The 21455-nt window shown below is 41.9% G+C and overlaps 1 protein-coding gene across 3 annotated transcripts in view; it reads left to right on the top strand.

Annotated features, from left to right (window-relative positions):
* Window positions 1-21455, top strand: part of LOC120745451 (spermatid perinuclear RNA-binding protein-like) — a 94787-nt gene that overhangs the window by 55636 nt on the left and 17696 nt on the right. For all 3 annotated transcript variants that reach the window (XM_040050315.1, XM_040050316.1, XM_040050317.1), the window contains exons 6-11: window positions 4873-5003; window positions 10382-10477; window positions 10678-10789; window positions 14434-14531; window positions 17546-17639; window positions 17836-17904. In XM_040050315.1, coding sequence (XP_039906249.1) covers window positions 4873-5003; window positions 10382-10477; window positions 10678-10789; window positions 14434-14531; window positions 17546-17639; window positions 17836-17904 — 600 coding nt within the window. The remainder of the gene's footprint in view (window positions 1-4872; window positions 5004-10381; window positions 10478-10677; window positions 10790-14433; window positions 14532-17545; window positions 17640-17835; window positions 17905-21455) is intronic.

Raw genomic sequence — 21455 nt, 5'->3', positions numbered from 1 at the left:
ATCTGATTAAGGCTGTTTCCACACAGACAGTTTCAGGAGAATCAGGTCTGGAGAGTTTACACAGTTGGCAGGACATGACACCCACTTTCTAGCTGCGAATTCACTGAAATATTAGCAGCATTTTTCAGCACAAACGGAACTTACACAGACTTTAAAATAGAGAGCTGGCAGGTTAAACATGAGCTGTGCAGGGCATTTGTATTCGCACATGCAGCACTCATGGTTGTTGCCTAGAAAAGTTGAGAACGTGTGGTGAGGTGAGATGCTTCAGACATGTCCAACCCTGACGCTTTCCAAGGCGGGGTTTCTGAATGCTTAAGTGTCACAGTCAAGTCCTGATAAGCAGTAGAACATGGATCATAATACAAATGAATAATTGATTTGATATGAAGGTCGTGAAACCACTGAAAGCGTCACTTGTTTAAAAAAGTTAAACAGATAACAATGCAAAATTGCTAAACCTACACTTGTAGAGGTTTGATTAATAAACAGTAGGGTTTTTAAATTCTTTGACTGAAACAGATTGTCTACTTTAACACTCCATACATCTCCACTGATGTGTACCAGTGCATTTTATTGAAAAATCCGAGCAATTAATTACTTAACTGCAGTTTTCAGGCTTTGAAAAAGCCATCTGGTGGGTTGAATAGAACCCTTTGGCAGGCTGAGAATTTGCCCCGGGACACATGTTTGACACATACTGTTTGTTTCATTCTCTCTTTTTAAATAATAAGGTTACCAATGGGGTGTCTCTTCTTTCTTTGCCAAGTAAAGGTGATATCAAATCAAAATCAAGTTTAGTTCTAACTTCAGCTGTTTCTGGGTTTTTGTCTTTTACACATGTTAAAATAGGTTTTTATCAGTAATAAAATGCCAGCCAAACTCAACCCTATCTGTGCTACCTTGCAGGGTCTCTGAGGGTCTTTTTTCTGGTGACTGACCCCTGACAGTCTAAGTGGTTCCCTGGTTTTTATCGTGTGCCTCCTGTAGCTGGCCGCTGCTCACTGACTCTTGGTTTTGTTGCCATAGCTCCGCAGGTCGCCTCGCTGCGTGGATTGGCACATCTCTGCGGCCCCGCTGCTGACGAGGCATCCCCCACACCCAACAGCAGGAAACCCCGGGTACAAGGGGCTTCCCCAACAACCAAACCAAACCAACCCACTCTCACTCTCTGCCTCAGACATGCTCCTCTACCCCCCTCCTTCTTCTCCCACCCCTTCCTCTGTTAACTGGACTTCTCACTGGGTCACCATGAAATTCTGGTCCATGTCTACTGATAGAGCACACACACCAAAAGGACAAAATGACTACATTACCCAGCAGCCCACATCCACACCTGTGCTCCCTTTGCTTTAATTACTGGGGCTGACCTCTGTCTGTTGATCAGTTGTTATTGGCTCAGAGTGACATCCCATAATTTCATGTTGTAAAAATTGTGTTAATTGAATTACTCTGATGTCCCGGTCACTAATCGAAATTCCCCTAAGCTAATGATGTCGGGGAGAATTTAGTGGGGGTTGTCCTTATTTGTATGTGGTGTTGACCTGTGACTGATGGTTCCTTCATGGCCTGCCTCTGGGAAATGATTTTCACCGCTCACTGTTTCACACACATACTCCTTATTTTTCCTTCATGATTAAATCTACGTGTGTTTTTAGCCCTCTGCTGTAGTGGAGCTTTGAGTTTGTTGCCAGAATAATTCACTTTTTAATGACTGGCCAGCTGGTCCATCTAAATCTGGTTGTTGCTGTCATTTATATGTAATTTAATTTGTAGGTGGCGCTCGGCAGTCCTGTGAACTCAATTACAGGCAGTCATCTTTAAATGAAAGCTAATCAGAATATTTAAAACAAATGCCAAATCATGAGACAAGCTAATGCCTCTAGCAGCTTCTTGTAGGTCTTAATTTTAAAATTTAACTCTGGTTAATTACCAAAATTTATCATTGGTTTAGGTTTATATTCAGTACACAGGATTAAAAAGAAGTTCAGTGTTGATGATGAATGATGCTTTAATCCCTGCAGTTTGTATCAAACTGACTTACAAAGCAAAGAGCAGAGACAAAGCTACACGTGTTAGATAAGAATGAACTGTTTAGTTGATTAAACAACACAAAATTGATATTTGGCAATTTTATGTCAGTCAGGGATTTTGAAAATACAAACACTCACTTTTTTCAGCTTCTCGGATCAGATAATTGCTAGTTGTCCAAACGTTTTTAGTTTTGTGTTGTTAGACAAAAAATATAAAGAAAGAAATAATTAAAATAATTGATGGGATGACATCAGTAGTTATTTTTGTATATAGTATTGCATCAGGCAAATCACAGCTGCCTGCATATTGTCTTTATTGAATAAAATGTTTTAAGTCAATCTAATAAATAGTACTTATAGTAAAAGTAGCACATGACATCTGTTTCTACAATTTTGAATTTTGAAATTTACAACTTCAAAACAGCAAAACAAACAAGCCGTCTTAATAAATCTGATTGTTTGGTTTTTTTCACAGTTTTCATACCAAGCAGAACAAGTTAAAAGCACCTTTTAACACAACAAAACATAAAAACTCAAAATGGTTGAATAGAGCCTTAAGTTGAGAAAAATGTCATTATAGGTTTTTTGTTTGTTTTTGTTTTTTTGGGGGGGTGGGGGTATAATTAGGGTTCCTAATAACAACCGAGAATCACCAGTTAACCTAACATGCCTGCTTTTTGACTGTGAGAAGAAGCCGAAGGAACCCACACTGGTACTCGAAGAACATGCGGAGTCCAGCCAGTGGATCTGAGCCCAGTACATGCTTGCTGTCAGGTCACATTGCTAACTACTGAACCACTCTGCTGCCAAAATAATTAGAATAGTAATGATAATGAAGTGTATTTCAAATCTAAGGATTTAATTGGCTCCAAAGACTCCATAGATTTCACTATAATGAAGAAGATGTCATGCAGTAAAGGTTAGGTAGGTCCCTAATGATTTAGTTTTAGACTTTACTAAAACTGAATGATTGATTCCAACTTACAAAGAAAAACGATCATTAGCCTGGCACATTTAAGAGCAGAGGAATGCAGTAAATGTAAAGGTCTGACGTGTTTGTAATACTTTTAAGATTTTACATTAAGTTAAATAATTAATTATTGAAAAAAATAAGCACCTGTAATTAGCATGGCACACTTGAGACTCCATAGATTCCACTCAGCCTGTCGTGTAGTGTGTAAAGTGTTTGTATCCATCATGCTCTGCTTTGTTGTCTGTTTATCTATATGGAACATCGTTTGCGTGACCCTGGTATCCAATTGTCTACTTTGTGCTCCGTCTTTAGTTTATAGCCACAAACTAAGAGCCTCTTAATGGCTTGTTGTCGGGGTTCACTTCATTTTCATTTGTTTCCGAGGTCTCCAGATGCATCAAGCAAGCAGAACGTAAAGAGTGCGCCCACACATGCACGATTAAAACAAATCACGCCATTAGCTGCACACTTGCTGCCAAAGTGGTAAATAGAAGCCAGAAGTCCCGGGGGCAGAACATGAAGGTCCTCACTCAGTCTTGGTCTTGGAGGAGGAGTGACATGGGAGAAATCCCCCGTCTCTCTCATCAGCTCCTTCGTTTGTCTTCCACCTCTTCCATCCTGTTCAGCTTTCACTACGGTCTCTACAGCAACAGACTGCCAGACCACATGCATCGCTCCTCGGCTCGCTTTACTGCTGCGGTGCCACATGGATAAATTGGAATTTGAATACTTGTGGATTTAGAGGCTACACTGCTGTTTCCTCTCTGTGAGCAAGAGCCTTTTAATGCTCTGCGTCAGCACTCCTGTCAGCTTTAGTCCCAATTTAATCTCTGCTGGCTGTTGCTCATTGGAAGAGTGCTTTGAACCATAATGACACTGATTCGAGTGAGATGGTACATCAATCAATATCTGATATTTGCAACAATGTCTCAGCTTGCAGGGAACTCATTATCTTAGATTTATTTGATACGAGATAACCTGCGGGCCTTCACCGAGCTCTGCAGTGTGGTCTGCGGTCTGTTCCCCCTTTTGTTCATCTGCTTGACTGTCCCACAGTGGGCACCCCTTAGCTGCTCCTGAGAACAAACAGCCTTCACTTTCTTTCCAGGGTGGCGTTCTCACTCTCAGATGTTTATGTTGTCATCTGCTGTCACTCTTCTTCTGCTGTCGTTCTCCCATGGCTTGGCCTCCAGTCATGGCAGGAGTGCTCCCCACAGGAACCCGGTGTGGAGAGACTGTTTCAGTCAAACATAAACATCTGACCGACCCCGCAAGAGTGAAAATACTAGCATGGCGCCCCAGAAAACTGCATAGCCTTTTGAGCAGGATGACTTTTTCCCCCTCTTCAAGTGGAATAGCTAATGTCTCTTTGCATCAACTCTGCCTGTGACCCAAACTCAGACCCCCTTGAGCCAGTTTTTCTCGATCCATCCAATGTGTTCTTGTTCTAAAGTGTTATTTTTAATCTCTAATCTGGCTTTTGGTCCTGAGTCATTGCCATGCTCTCATTTTCGTCCTGCGCTGTAATCGATAACACACTAATCTGGCGTGTTCCATTGCCTTCAGCCACTGATCTGCATCTAGAGTGAGACTTCGGCCGGGCAGCAAGACGCATGCGCTCACGTCTACTCCGGTTCCTCCTGTCAGTGTCATGAAAGATCCTGCCTTGTGCATGAGAATCCTCCCTCTCCCAGAAAAATCACACAATTTCTCAAATTTCCCCTCCTCTTAGCTCATTCGGTCAGATCAGTGGGTTTGCCTAATAATTAGCTGTCCGACCCTGCTGCCTGTGTGTCTGTGTGTGAGTGTGAGAGGTCAGCGTGCTCACGCTCAGTCTGTCTTGTCTCATCCTGTCCCTCTCTCCAGAGGAGGGCGAGCAGGACGCTGACAAACGGAGACAGGAGGAGGAGGAGGAGGAGGAGGAAGAGGAGGACGTCCTGGACAGGCAGAAGTGCCAGGCGGCACTGGCTTCACTCCGACACGCCAAATGGTTCCAGGTGAGCACAGCTGGGCTGTGACAGATTTCTCTACACTGTCTTTATATTCTGGCAACCTGAGCATTCAGCCGTGTGCCTAAAATTACATTTGCTTGGCTTTAATATGTGACAGCAACTTTGTTTTGAAGGAAACGTAATGGCACCTAGATTTTCTTTTTATCACCATAATAAATGACACAAAGTAATGAAGTCTATCATTAGCACGCAGGTGTTACGGCATTGACATTATGAAGCTTTTTACTGCTCAACTGATGCACTCATGCCAACACTGCTGCAGCAACAAAGACACAACCTGCTCCTTACGTTCAGAGTTTTTGGTTCTCTCTACTTGTATAAGCTGAGGCAGTTTTCCACCTAACACAGGAACTTCCCCTGACTTCTTTTAGGGCTAATTTCAGGGGGAGTCTGTTCACAGTCCTGTTAGTTTATGCAGTTCAAAACCACTAGCATGGATCATTTAAGGTGTTTTTTGTTTTTTTTTGTTTTTTTTTGTCCACATCTGTGCCCCAGCGCTTCAAGGTAACTAGTCATTTGTAGACTAGCAAGGTTACTGCTGTGCAGGAGGCAGATTTCAAAGTGTGTTCTATTCCTAACCATGACCAAGTAATAAGTCAGAAAGTAGAAAAACAGCAGACCAAACGGGACAAGAACCAGGCTGTCTGATACACCTGCAATTACCCGTCCAACCGCCCGCTGTGGACGTTATTACTCAGCCGAAACACAGCTGTTATTTTTCTGCCATGAAGTTTTATATAGCAGTGGGAGAAACAAGTGGTCTGACAGAACGGCGTTATAAGACATTTACAAACACAAAACATATCGGAAGGGGGAAGCACATCATCGCTGAGTATAGAGGGACCGATGTCATAACCAATACCAATTTCAGGAGCGTCTCATCGTGTGAACCTGTCTGTTGGCATGGATGTCTGTTTTAGGAGCCACTGCTACCAAATACGCTCTGTGTTTTTCTTCAACTGTCTTCAATGTGGTCCTGAAAACCTGAAGTAATTTACATGAAAATAACACTTTCAGAAAAGCTGTTCACTTTGTTACTTACTCCTGGACCACGATGCAAGCACGTGTATAAAGGACATAAGAAGAAGACTGAATATGAGCTGGGAATTGTAAATTGTTCACAGCAGCAGTAAAGTATATTTGTTTCATTTCTCTTACATAGTGATAATGCAATTTTAAGAAAGTATGCAAATGAACTAATGTGCACATCCATCCATCCATCCATCCATCCATTCGCTTCCGCTTATCCTTTTCAGGGTCGCGGGGGGCGCTGGAGCCTATCCCAGCTGTCATAGGGCGAAAGGCGGGGTACACCCTGGACAGGTCGCCAGTCTGTCGCAGGGCTAACACATAGGGACAGACAACCATTCACACTCACATTCACTCGCACATTCACACCTAGTGGCAATTTGGATTATCCAATTAACCTATCCCCACAAGCTGCATGTCTTTGGACGGTGGGGGGGAAGCCGGAGTACCCGGAGAGAACCCACGCAAACACGGGGAGAACATGCAAACTCCACACAGAAAGACCCCGGCCTGATGGTGGAATTGAACTCAGGACCTTCTTGCTGTGCGGCACCATGTAATGTGCACAATAGGTCTAAATTTATAGTCATTCCAAGGTGGCCGACTGGGTGGTTGGGGGGCAGCGGGGTGCTCAGGAGCCGTCAGCTTGTGGGAAGAAACTGTTGAACAGTTTGTAGAACCTGCTTCCAGAGAGGGGTGTAAAGTATGTGAGCTCTGGGATGACTCAGTGAAGCTTGTGCCTCTCATTTCCCTGAAACTCATCAAGCCACAATGAACACATTAATGAGAGGTTGAAATGAAGCTCCTTTTTTAATCATTTAAACAGCAGATATAGGCATCATTCATCATGTCTTCTGTTCTTTACTCCTTTTCCAAAGCTGCTTTCCTGATCTATTAAAGACATGCATCAACATTTAATGACTGAAATCATTGGCAGTTATTTTTGCATTCGCCTAAATGCAACATTTGCAAAAATGTGGGGAGGAGAGTATTTAAATACGTGATTTAGTCATGTTTGTAGCATTCAGTTTACTCCAAAATGCACCATTACTTAAAGTTGGAGAAAATGTTATTCTGCGCTTTATTTAGCTGCAGTAGTTGCTGTGAGGTATGCCAGGTAGTTATCCAAAGGAGCATGTAATTGATGTGGGTGGATTGCTTCAAACTGTGGGGGCTTTGGTTTTTCCCACTAGCTCTTAACCCTGAATATTTGGAGCATAGCCTCGGTTGTTCCTGGTCTTTAATAAAACTGTTATTTTAATACAACACAATGGAACTTAATGTGGAGTCAGAGTGAGAACATTGGCTCCGTACAAAACACTAACAAGCAACTTGGGCTCGATTAAAAAGGCAGCAATATTGTATGAATCTTACAATGTGTCTTTCAGGTGTCACTGAGCGTAACTGATGCCCACAGGTGGAGCTAGATTCTTTCCTTAGACTTGAAATTGTCAAACCTCCCATACAGACAGAAAATTAGAGCGAGGTGTTGAAAAATTCTGGAGAGAAATGGATATAATATTTAAGATTTCTTGCTCCCTCAATGGGTCTGCTTTTTTGACTTTCCAGTTTTCTCTATTTTTGTTGTATTGCTTTTGTCCTTAATTGAATTAACGGATTGCAGATTGTTAGTAGATAACCTACAGAACAGTTCCTTCAACACAGTTTTGCACTTTGTGCATTATGCTAATAAATCTTATGTGTGCTCTTTGCCGTATTTAATGGCAGATCAGTCAATAAGCTCAACTCCAGATGTCAGAAAACTGCACTGGATAACGATGCATATTCCTTTGCCCTTTCTTTTGTGAGAAACTTGACCAGTGAGTCCAACTGTGGAGTAACAGAGCTGAATATAGATGTTTCCAGGATGAGCTTGTAGAGTTTGTTAGAAAAAGAACAGGCAGCATGGGAATAGAAGAAACGGTAGAAGTAGTGAAGTTTTTATCAGCGTGAGTAGCTGAGGAGCCTGAGATATAGCTCCGACGGAGACGGGGTCATGAAGAGGTTCTTCACCGAATCAAGTTTCAGATGAGCTTCAGCTCTGCTGTCCTGAATGAACTGAGCTTTTCCTCCACTTGAGAGGCAGGAGAGAGAGATGAGGGTCAAGGTCAGGTGAACCGGCCAGTAGTTTCCCTCGGGGAAGGAGAGCTAATTGACAAGTACTATCGGAGTGAAGGGCTGCACTGTGGCCTGAAGGTGTAGCAGCACAAGCCGGGTTCTGTTTCATCATATTCAGACGGGGCTGACATGACCTGAGGATCTCCACTGATTTGTAATAACTGTAGATACAAATAGCGACGTCTGTCTCATTCGCCCTGTCTGCGTAGTTTCAGTGAGACCACCTGAATGAAATTACAGTCTTGATTATTATGAAAAGCCATCCTGTGCAAATTAAAGTGTCAGTAATCTCAGGCTTAATTTGCTTTCTATTAAAGTCTAGATGTAATAGCCTCAACCACAGTCTTCTTTGGGTAGTTCAGTTACTTTTCTCTTTATATTCTTCAAGTGGTTTCTTTTAAACTTGAAGGAATTTAGCAACAGGTTTGCTATTATATTAAATGTAAAGGTGTTGAGTGAATCATCTGTCCTGAGTTTAGACACTTTTTTTTTTCTACTCTGAGGGACTGTGTGGAGAATTATCGTATTGAAAAAGTGACAAATAACACTCTCTGTGTGCTTGTTTTTTTATCTGATCTGTGTTTGTACAGCGTGCACAGAGCACAAAGTTTCAGGTCGTTCGACAGAGCGGTTCTCATCATACTTTGGCTACAGTTTGGTCCCTCTCTCGTTACTGGTGTCCCCCCTAGTGACTGCTCCACTCTGTGTAGGAGGAGAGTCATTTCTGGGTTCCTAAGTGGTCCAAAAACAGCAGCCCGGGGCAACGCTTTGGTCTAAATGCACTGTTCTATCCACTCCATAATACATCAGCATCTTCCTTTGTCCACATTCCCACCTCTCTACCAGACTTCATCAAATCCAGATGGATTTAGCAGCTCTGGGTGGCAAACGATGCTGAGATGTCTGCCTCAGTAGAGGGAAAAGTAAAAAGAAATCGATGTGTCATTTTTTTATTTTTTTCATCTCTCTAGTTTCCCTGTAATTCAAATTTTATCAATTTAATCATCTAAGAATGATGATTATGAGGAAAATGAACCACACACAGACTTGTAACAAACCAGCTATCCACCAAAATGAAATTATTCTCGATATGAATATTTATGCAGGCATTCTAGTTAATCACATTTTGAAAACTACATTTCGGCTTCACTTGTGTTATCTCAGTGTTGGCTGTTCATGTATTTCTTTGGAGAAATGTCCCATTCATTGGTCTGGTCAGGATTTTCTTTTTTTCTTTCTTTTTTTCTTTTTTTTCTTTTTTTTTAAGATTTTGGTGGAGTTTTTCATTTTTCTTTTTCTTCTTTTGGGCCTTTTCTCTTTTCTCTTGTTCCACTTTGCTTTGTGTCTGTACCACAGAGCCCAGCAGTTAGCTGTGGTACATGCAGTGTTGCATAAATAGACAGAATAGAGAGATTGCAGAGCTTGTAGGGTGTTTGTGGCTCTCTAAAGAAGCACCTAATGCATCTGTTTTTGTCATACAATTGAAAGATTAAGGAAAAAGATGTAAAAAGTACATATTTATATAACATATATACAATTTGTGAACAGATGAAGTTTGTCTTGCGCATTTCTTCCAAGTGCAAGAAGTCAGAACTGGACTACCAGGGAGAAATCTAAACATGGCAACCATGCTGGGAGTGGTCCAGCAGTGCATGAGAGGATGCAGTCTTGAGGTGGGAGCTGCCCAAATTTTAATCAGATAAGGTGTTTGATTTTTGGGAGTGTGCAGAGTCATAAAGAGCTGTGCTCTCAACCCAAACTCTCCCTCAAGACAAAGTCAGCATGTGAAATTGCAGTCATTAATTAGGCAAAAACACAATAAACCACAGTTAACTTAAAGCTTAAAGTCAGCAGGAATGAGGCGACAGGATAGAAAAATTCAGATTCAGCCGAGGTACTCTAAGCCTGAATTTAGAGGTTGTGACAGAGGCAGCTGCTGCAGTATTTATTCCACAGCTGAGCTCCCCTGAATGTAATGCGTCTGATATTTTCACATTGTCACGTTAAATCTCGCACTCAGTCTCTTAGAGATGTATTAGCAGCATATTGAAATTTCAGAACTCATGAAAATGCCTCTCATAACGCTGCACAATTTTCATCTTTCAGAGTCTAAAAGTTTCACTTTTTAGAGCTGGCGCTGCTGAGCCTGCAAGCACTTGCCTCTTTAAAATGCTTCTCGTGCTGTTGGTGACTTTTGCCCGTTTTTCCCTCCCTAGGCCAGAGTCACAGACCTCAAGTCCTGCGTCATCGTTTTGAGGATCCTCAGAGACATGTGCAACCGGCTGCCTGTGTGGCAGCCTCTCAAGGGCTGGGTAGGTGACGGCTCCAGAATCAGAATAATGTTTGGCGTAGATACATGGAAGATGCAAACTGCTAGCTTTATTTTAAGTTTGTCCTTTAAAAGTGCTTGGTATGTGTGACGTGTAATAAACTGCCCCAGTAACAGAATCAGGACTGTGACTGATTTAGTTCATCCTTCGCTGAGTATTTTGTGTTTGTTCGTCCTCTGCAGCCTTTGGAGCTGATCTGTGAAAAGGCCATAGCCACCTGTAACCGGCCGCTGGGTCCAGGTGAAGCCCTGCGCCGCGTCATCGAGTGCATCGCCTCAGGGATTCTTCTCCCAGGTCAGCAATCATTTACACTTTCACTCTTTTCTCTCTGCTGCAATTCAGAAGCCACAGCTCATCCAGGAATATCTTAATATTCATGAAGTCATATAAAATCTGATGAATACCTGAGAGAAATTTAGAGGCAACTCAACAAATACAGAATTCACTGAGAGGTATGCACTATGAGTTGAAGAACTGCGGCAAATATCTGTAATATATAGACTTAGGATAAAATATAATCTCAGTTTTGCTTATATTTAGTTCATTCATTTAAACCTGAGCATGCACTGTTACTCTGCAGTGCTTACACACCTGATAACAGGTGTAAACTGTAAACTATCAGAACAGAAATCAGGAAAAAAAAGCAAATAAACTAAGAAGCCAACGTGTACAGAAACTGATTTTCATTCAGAGTAACATAACATTACATACAAAAATAAAATCTTACAAACAATTCAGCTGCATTCGATTTCATTTGTATAGTTGTCAACTGTCACCTTGATGCACTTTATATTGTAATGCTAAGACCCTACAATATTAGAAAGAAACCCCAAAGATGACGTGATGCCCTAAGCACGTGGCGACAGTGGGAAGGAAAAACTCACTGTAATCATTTAAAAGAAAAAGAAAACACAAGAGAGATTTTACCTGAGACATGAGTGGTATCCAGTAAGGCCATAAATGTTTAAGCCATTTCAGGTAACATTTGATGTTCACCAAGAATTAATGCATCACATAGTCCAAGTGAAACAGCTCCCGCACCCTGGATTTTTACAATACTGTAAGGTATAGAAGACACTTGGAACTCGTTTTCCTCGAGAGTGCGTGGCACATCACTGAGGATCACTCACCCTTTTTCCTTCACTCAACTCAAAGATGTGTCACAATACATGTTGACTTGCAATCTCACCAGACATATTTACAATCTTATTGAATTTGTTCTCGTTAACGTCAGGGAAATAAAGATACGAGGCAATAAAGTGGAAAGTTTGAATACTCTCTCCAAAACAACAATATAAAAGATCAAGTGTGTGTGGTTGCTTCCTAAGAGTCGCAGCTTCCGCATGGAATTCAATCGCTGCAGTGCGTCTTTGTAAATGACACTTGTTTGAATGACACAGTTTTTCATCGATTGCTGTCCCCAAGCATTTATTTTCATTTACAACCTCAATCCAGTCACCATTAATGTGTCTTCCTTGCCACTAAAATAAGAAATAATTGCCTTTGTTTTCTCTGTGTTTAACTGAAGAGACACAGATTTGTATTCACATTGTGCATTTGTTTGTGAGTGAGGCCCAGTGATGAAAAGGGTTAGCAGCAAGATACAATAAAGCAATACTTGGGTAAAAGGTCCCCCAAAAAAGTCAAGAAGAAACCCAAAGAGGACACAGTGAAAGTGGATAAGCATAACAGGTAGATACAATGGCCAACTACCGCAGAGATGGGCAGGAAAACCAGCAACACAAAACAGCCAAATAAGACAGGAAACAGACATGAAGAAAGAAAAGCAGAAGACATCAGGAAAGGATAAGGACAAAAACCGATAAAGATGAACACAGCATCAAAACTCCTCAGACGGTTTTAGGACTTTGAGTTTTGCATGTGACATCATGGAAAATCACTTTAAGAGGTGTTTGCCATACTGGATGTGATAACTGTTAGCGATATCCAATAACGCAGGGGTGGGCAATTCCAGGCCCCGAGGGCCGGTGTCCTGCAAGTTTTAGATCTCACCTTGGGTCAACACATCTGAATCACATGATTAGTTCGTTACCAGGCCTCTGGAGAACTGCAGGAGCTAATTTAGCCATTTAAATCAGCTGTGTTGGTTCAAGGACACATCTAAAACTTGCAGGGACACCGGCCCTCGAGGCCTGGAGTTGCCCACCCCTGCAATAACGCGTACCTTGTTTACATAGAAATTATTGCTGCCATGTTTTTTGGCCTATATTCTGCTGCACTGTTGCATTCATCAAGAAAAGAAAGAAAATCATTTTTTTATCACTTACCTGCTGATTTGGATAAAAGAATATGGGGGCTAAAAAACTCTGATACAGCGGTATCAGTCATAGTATCAGTTATAAGGTGTTTCTGCCATCCATCTACCAGCCTCAGTCCTAAACTGAAGTCCGGTTCTGAAGTTGGTCATCGTCAGCAGATCAGACATGTGACCCTCCTGTCTCCAGACAGCTGACAAGAGCCGGCTAAAAAACATAATGCTATAAGCTATGTTTATGCAAGCTAATTTTAATGTTATGCTAACGTCCTAAAACTCTTACTTTTCCTGTGATAAACAGTTTGATTACATTCTCACAGCACATGCTAAGTTCACGTCTACCCACGTTAGATCCACTCCAAAAAAGGGTTCAGTAACAGTGAACAGAAGCTAACTGATGGAAAATTATGGATATTCTCAACAATTCGCCTCAGTATCACTCTCATCAATCACAAATGATCTACACTGACTTGTTGAGAATGTTAGGGATAATACGCAGAGCCATGTCAATATCAGAAATTTCATAAACATCCGTTGGATACCTGAGCAGTGACCACTTGATCCTGTGACTACAGTTCCAGGCAGAGTCCCATGACTGAGGCTTCTTACTCATCTTGACACAAAATACTGATAAGCCTCCAAACTTTTATAGGGCTTCAGATCTCATCCAGTATAATTTGAGGGGTTGTTGATAACAAAATGATGAAAATCGTGAGGCGTGAAGTTGGGAAGAGGGCCAGGGTTGCACTTCACAACATGAGTAAACACACTCAGAGGGAGTAAATAAACATCCATCCTCAGCTCCTCCTTTGCCCAATTTCTCCACATAACGAGCAAGACGCTTACCATGAAAGTGTTTTACTTCCTCTGAGAGAAACACTTGTTGTTTACTCGTGGTTGCCATAGTTTCTCATCTGCATAATGTTTAGCAGGTTTCTCACTCACTTGATGTGTCCAAAATGGCCGACGAATTAATGTCACGTGGTAAGCTGTGACGTGTCTGCAAGACGTCAATAGGTGGTTTTTCTGCAATGTGATGTCTTTACATATATGGTCCTAAGATTCATGGCAGGCTGTGGAGTGCACTGTGATGCGTTCACGGTTTCCAAACTGGGGCACAGAGTCCCAGCGGGTTCACAGCAGCATGATTTCATTCAGTTAAAATTGGTGATGGAGTATTTTCCTGAATCATGGGAACATTTATCCCCGGAGACTCTGTTTTCATTTTCGTGCAGTCCACATGAAGAAATGTTTCCTATTTACCTCCAACAAACAGAAATATGTTCTCACGTTTATTTTTTCCACCGCTGTTCGCTGCTGTGTTTGAATGCTTCATCTGGGAAAACTTCAGCTCGAGCGAGTTCGTCCTTGTGATGATGTCACTGGACTTTTAAATTTTGGCTCCGAAGTTCCTTCAGCATTGAGGGCAGTTTGTTTCATGAATGCACTCGGTCACTGATGAGTTATTATTCAGTCTGTGCACATTAAAGTAAGGTGAGCTTGTTTGTAAAGCACCTTTCATGCACTGAGGTCTTACTGAGTGCTTTACATGAGGCATAAAAAGCATTAAGGCAGGAGGAGAATAATTTGTGTTTACCTGTTGAGTGAAATAAAGTTCGAATGTCTGACTGTTTTTTCTTTTTTTTCTTTTTTTCCTTCAAAGGGGGTCCAGGAGTTCATGACCCCTGTGAGAGGGAGCCCACGGACGTCCTGTCTGACCTCAGCGCCCAGCAGGCCGACGCCATCACACACAGCGCTCAGGTCAGTGAACATGTTACCCATCCGCCTGCTATGATGACATCACGGTTTCCTCTTCCTGCAGTGTGCATGCTAAGCTCTTCAACCCACAAAATTCAGAATGTATGTCACTTTTTTTGACATTAGTTTTTCCCCCATCCATTTCAGCTGCTGGTAAGTGAGAGGCAGGGTACACATTGGACAGGTTGGCTGTCTGTCACAGGGCTAACACACAGATACATCACCATTCACACTCACATTCACACCTATGGGCAATTTAGAATCACCAACCTAACCACACGTCTTTGGACTGTGAAGGGTAGGTGGAGTATCCGGAGAAAACCCACACAGGTACAAGAAGAACATGCAAACTGCTCACAGAAAGGTGCCAGCCAGCTGGAGGATCTGAGCCTTCTTGCTGTAGGGGAATAATCCACTAATTCACAGTTTAATTGATCTTAAGGCTTTGGTTTGCTCATTGTGTATCACTTTGTAGTTGAAGGCTCGTGGCTAAAGGACATTTCAGGCTCTGGTAACCATAGGCATATATAGTATAGGCATAGGTAACCCTTTTAATTCAGTTCCGTTTTATTTATATCGCATCAAAGCACAGCAACAGTCACCTCAAGATGTTTTATATCATAAGGTAAAGATCCTACAGTAATACAAGGAAAACTCCAACAATCAGATGACTCCCCTGTGAGCAAGCACTCGGCAACAGTGGGAAGGAAAAACTCCCTTTTAACAGAAAGAAACCTCCAGGAGAAATAGGCTCAGGGAGGGGGAGCAGTTACATAATAATGAGATGTCGTGTGGAGCCTGGTCCTGCATGGCTTTATAAGACAAGGTCTTTATGTTGTTAATAAAATAAATGCAGAATTTCACTTGAAGCCGGTGAAGAGAAGCAAGAATGGGCTGACTAGTGTTTCTGGAACAGCTGAAAGACGAGCTCGGGAGGACTAGAGAGAGAGAGAGATCCATGTGAAAAGTGAGTCACAGTAATCGAGACGGGAGAAAATCAAAGTGTGTACTAAAAGTTCAGAATTACTGGATGACAGTAGAGGTTTGATTTTTGTGATGTTTTTTAGATGAAAGAAACTGGAGGTGCTTTGAGATGTGAGATTCAAAGTTTAAATGCTGGTCAAAAATAACACCAGGCGTCTTAGCAGAAGATCTGATATTGCTCGCAGGCGGGCCGATGTAATGACTGACCTTTTCAGTCAGAGAAACTGTCGGGCTGAACACCAGCGCCTCAGTTCTGCCAGGATTGAGATGGAGCAAGTTTAAAGACAACCAGTGCAGTGAAGGAATCACTGAGGTAGGAGAGGATGTTGAGTAATGGTAGTAATTACTCAGCAGATATCATAGTGATATCTGTTTTTATTCACATAAAGGTACCAATTTTTTTTAGTATTTTAGCCATCTGCCCCATAGTGCAGGACTTTTTCCCCTCGGGTGGGTTTCAGTGTGTTTGTATAATACTGTTTGCTTTGTGTGACAAAGGCGTTACTACTACATAATAACCACATTCTTGTTAACCGGTTATCTGAAATTGATCTGAGATTACTCAGTAAATATGACAAAATGTCTCATGTGTAATAAGATGAAGGCATGATGAAGCCTACAATATTCTGCAAGAACAGACTTTGAGCATATTTTACATTTGAACACCTACTAGTACAATATTCCTTCAGTCGAGCCTTCTGAAGGAACGGAATGTCTTATTTTGAAGGAAAAGAAGACACAAACTGTGGATTTAGTGAGCCCTTACATCCCTTTTGCACAATGATACACAGTGAGGTCCATTAATTTACAAAAATTGTGTCATTGCCCAAAAACTTATGAACCTAACTGTGCTTACACCTTAATATTATATTACCCCCCTTTAGCTCAGCTCCAACTCCATGTCTCACCTGTGGGCCACAGCTGTCCAGGTTTTAACTGGTGCTGCTGAAAATCTCCAGTTTCATCGAGTCTGGGATGAGAGAAGTTAATTTTTTTATTTTATTTTTTTTTTAAACACTAAATCACTAAAAGAAAGATTAAAGTTAAGTTGAGAATATTTCCGTATTTTCAGAGATCAGTGACGTCCAAACTCGTTCCTCCCTGGAGGTGAATCAGTGCTGCAAAACCACAGATGTTCTGAATTTAGAGATCCATTTTCCATCTAAGACACTCTTCTTTATGGATGTTAGCTTTACATCTTTCCCTCTGAGAAATTCCCTTCCTGCTTTCCAACTATAAAACCAGCCACAGACACTGAGAAAAATCAGTTCATGTGCCAAGAAAGAAAAAGTCAGACTCAGCCATGCAACTTGTGAGACCTTGAAACATCCCACTATGGTGCGTTTCGATGCCCCCCTCCACCCACTGTACGAAAATCAGCATTTTTTCCAGTAAATCGGACATGTAACACTCCTTCCCGCTACACCGATTGATGGAGGGTTATTTAAAACGAGTCCTGGGCCTCCGCCGGTGGAGCCCTGAGCTCATGTCAGCACTATAAATAGCTGAGTGTCCACAGAAGCACGGTTTCTGACCTCAGATAAGCAGCCCCTCAGTGCTGCGGAAGCTTTGACAAACTGGCAGCTTAATTAGCCAGCTAATGACCGTGGGAACGCTCTTCCTCATCTACACCCACACCAAGAGTACTACAACTACTACCACCACCACCGCTGCTGCTCCACACAAAATAACAAAATCTGGCCCCCGGGCAGAAAGTGTAGGCTCAGCAGTGAGAAATATAAAGACATCCTCATCTTCATCTTTGTTTTGCTCTCTTGATGAAGTGCAAGTCTGGGAATATATTTTTCCCATTTCCTCCTTTGTTTGTGCCTCGTCTCCATAATGCATGAAGTTTCTCCCAACAGAATTAGTTGGTTTACACAAACGGCGAGCAGCTCGCTCAAGTTTCCCCGATAATTAAAGCACATTGATCTGAGAATAAATGGCCCTGCTCTCCTGTGAGTGCAGGAGGGTTTCTGTGGCTTTACCACCGCAGTGATGTGCCCTTATTCTGTCGGCTGTGTGTGTTTCAGCATGCGTTACGCCTCCTGGCCTTTGGACAGCTTTACAAGGTCTTGAATATGGATCCTCTGCCAGCCAGCAAGCCCTCACTGAGGCTGTTAGAAGGTGCGTGCAGACTTGTTTGTGCTCTCTGTTTTGCAAGTTTATTCGTTTCCCTGTTTTTACCTTTTTTAAATTCATTTTTGAGCCCTCTGTTCAGATACAGTCCTGGCAGCATTAATAAAAACAGCATGCTTAGACGGCATGTGCGTCTGAGTGGGCAGTGTGATGTTTTAAGTGCTCGGTCGTTTCCGCTCTGCAGGCGGCTGTCAGAAGAGGCTCCGGGAGGACATCGGGTCAGACGACAGAGACTTCATCAAAAGGATGAAAGGTGACTTTGACCGTCAACTCACCCGTATCGAAGAATCACTGCTCAGATGATCGAAATCCTCTTCCTCTCACTTCTGAGGTGCAGCAGACACTTAGATTCAGGCTGATACACGTGGCTGGCTGTAGCTTTATATTAAACAGAGTTCATTGCTGGAAGCTCGAAGTCACACAGGAGAAAAGAGCAAGACTCCGATATAATGAATATTGATTAAAAACCTTATGTTTGTGTGCTGTAATTTAACTTTGAAGTGGCTGAAGGGGCTCATTTATTAACCCAGTCCATATGTTTCTCTATGCTCTTGTGATATTTCCAAACATAAAAAAGTTTCCTACATCAATCTACTTCCCATAGTCACTTAGATAAATTGGTTCATTGGTGTGCTGGTGGGTTTTTATAAACTTTATCAGGCTTTTGTTGTATTTTCCACATTTAAACTCTACATGTGCATGAAAGATATCTTTTCAGGGATTTTTGCATGTTTAAATATTATATCGCTCGTCCTGATCTCTGTGTGGATGAACAGTTGGTAGCTTTTCAGGGGCAGGTGCAGTTTCAGGCGATACATCCCTTCTAAACATGCCAAGTATGGCATAAAGATCTAGTTGGAGCTGTGATCCTAAAACTTCTTTCTGCATAAGAAAACTGAAAACGTAATTCATTACATCATTATGAAAAGACAAAGAAGGAATATAAAGAAGACTATAGATATGATACAACATGAACAGAGCCGCTAAACTAGCCGGCTTTCTTGAAGGTCATAATTTATCTGAAAAACGCTTAAATAGAAGACAAAAAGAGACAAAAACACATATGCATAAGTGTAATTATTGCAGTAAAACCACAGTCAGACACTTGCAGTACTGTGAGTACATGTGAGTGAAGGTATGTGTGTAATGTGAGAGTTCAGCATGCCTCTGGTTTCTGGAGCAGCAGGATAGCTGGGTTAGATTTATCGTGAATTTATTATTGTTTTATATTTTACTAATGTTATTTTTATTGCATCTTATAACTTTTGCTTTTTGGTCTTTTCTTTCTTTCATATTATTCTGGCCAAGAGCCACAGAGAGGTTCTGGCACTTCTTGGAAACGGCTCATCAAATATTAATTATTTATACAACTGTAGATACCATATGCAGTGCCCTCCAAAAGCAATGCACAATAGTTAACTGCAAATTGTGTTTGAATATAAGATCATGATTTGACTGAGATGAAAGTTAGAGACTAGCTTCGGCGTTTATTTAAGACCATATAATCATTGGATGCAGTGATAAAACCATAAAGCCTCAGCTAACTTACATTTTTAAGCTCTTTTGTTCACGGTCATCTTCTGGAGTTTTTGAAGATTTCATTTTTAGATCATTGTGATCAAAACTATCACAAAGAGCAAACATCAACTCTGTTTCAAACTGACTCAAATTTTATGAGGAGCGTCATCAAAGCTGGCTCTCCAGATACAACCGAGCGGTCTTCAGCGGAAGAACAAAGGCAGCTCGTCAGGCGATGAGCGAGACTGGAGGCATTTGCTGTTTTGCTTTGCACCAAGAATTCATTTCCCACTCGGAGACCGCCAGCCCAGAGTTTTGCTGTAATGTCCCGTACCATCTGATGGAGAAAACTCTGAGGAAATGCTCTGAACTGGTGCCTCTGAACTAGTACCTGCCAGCGTGCAATCTCGTGCCAACACAAAGTGCTTTGAAAACACTGGAGTTTTTTGGCCACACCAGCACAGTTTGTACTCACCACGCGTCTGCTTGCCAGCTTTGCTTCTCTGTGACTTTGTCCACTTCCAGAAAATGAAAATCTGATTGAAGGATCATTGCTTTGACCCACTGGAGTTGATCCAGCACTCGTCACAGAGGTACAAGAGGGCATAAATGAATGATCTAAAAATAAGCCGCCACATTGGAACCTGCCAAATTTAAGTCAGATTTTTTTTTTTCTTTTTATGAGCCCATTCCTGGAACTTTTTGGATTACAGCTGAACATTCATGAGTTAACATATGAACCAATGTGAAAGTTTGTTTGTTTGTTTTTTACTTCTTGTAGATAAACCCATTTTTATCTTTGTCTTTTAAATTTGCCTTTTTAATAATGATTCTTCTTAATACTAAGCTGATTTTTGTTCATTCAGATTTTGTTTAAACAGCGCGTTTGCTGTAATATTGTGGCAGCGGATTTTCCAGCTCTGTAAAAGTTATTAAGGCGGTGGTTAATTTCTCCTGCTCTCGATGAACAGTCGAATTACCCCATTGACAAACGTAATTTTCCAGCAATGTGCACTTGTGCATATCTGAGTGGCAATTAAAGTGCTGATGAAGTGCTTTAAAGCAACTCAACCCTGCATTTGTCTATAACAAAAGACACGACGTTTAGTGACACAGCGCTAATGTGTTTGTAGGGACTGGCTGTTGCAGGTTGTGTCCTCTAAAGCGCTATTTGGATTCCTTTCCACCATCATGATATTAAAAACTCTGGCTTGTCTTTAATGGAAAATGGCGACATATTAAAAATGTGCACAAAAGATCGATCCTGTGCAGGTCACATTTGCCACGTCGCACAGAGGCTGACTTCCCTGGACAAAAACTCTTCACAGCAGATAAGTGGATATTGACTGACGACTAAGAGACAAGGCTCATGGTTCAGTGTGTGTTGGACATGTGTGCACTATAGCTGTCTGTAAAAGAGGTCTTTGTGTAAAAGGTGGAAAAGTGAAGCACTGGAGCTGAAAGAAGTGAGCAGCGACGCTGATCTTTTCTCAGAAACCGGGACGCTTTGTTGTGACAGGGATCAAATCGGCCTGTCAGGCCAAAGAATAACACGGCACATTCACTTCAATCTCTGTATCAGAGGAGAGAAAATGGCCTGACCCTGCTGAAAGTGATCCATTATAGTCTGGATGTGTAAAACCCAGCAGGCAGCGACGTCCGATATCTTCATGAGATCTTATTAGGAATCCATTTCAGGAACCAGCTCGTCCCCTTCACTGCATCTCAGAGCGGCGTCAGTCAGCAGCATGAAGCGGGTTAAGGAAGATTTCAGGCAGCAGTGGCTTTTAGGTGAGATGTGTCCTCGAAGCAGAAAATTGTGTGAAGTTATCAGATTTCCACAGAGCTGATAGAGAAGCTGGTGAAGCTTAAAAGACATTCAGCTTCAGACAGTTTTAGGAATCAATCAGCTCAGGTTGACAGAGGTCTGTGTGACAGTGGCTTAATGTCAGATTTCAGTCCTGAACACCAGAACAGTGTCAAACCACCCAGATTTTTGTTAGCCTTCTGAACGCTCCCCCCTCACAGAGGGTTTTGTGGCAGCTGTTTGGACAGCACTTACACAGGCGGCGTCTTCTGTTGTGACAGTGTGTTTATCAGGCTAATTTTTTAAGTATGGCATCTTGTCATATTTCTTGGCTGACATAACTTCATATGGTGCTGTCAGGACATGATTTACAGTGTTGTGTGGCCCCCCTGCTGTGCTGCTCTGTTGACATATTACAAAGTTTCACTCAAAACACAACTTCTCACTGATTTTTCTGCTAATGAGACATTTTTCCTCTA

Source organism: Simochromis diagramma, unplaced genomic scaffold, assembly GCF_900408965.1.
Source record: "Simochromis diagramma unplaced genomic scaffold, fSimDia1.1 OVJJ01000131.1, whole genome shotgun sequence".
NCBI lineage: Eukaryota > Metazoa > Chordata > Actinopteri > Cichliformes > Cichlidae > Simochromis > Simochromis diagramma.
This window is presented reverse-complemented; position numbering and strand designations above follow the sequence as displayed.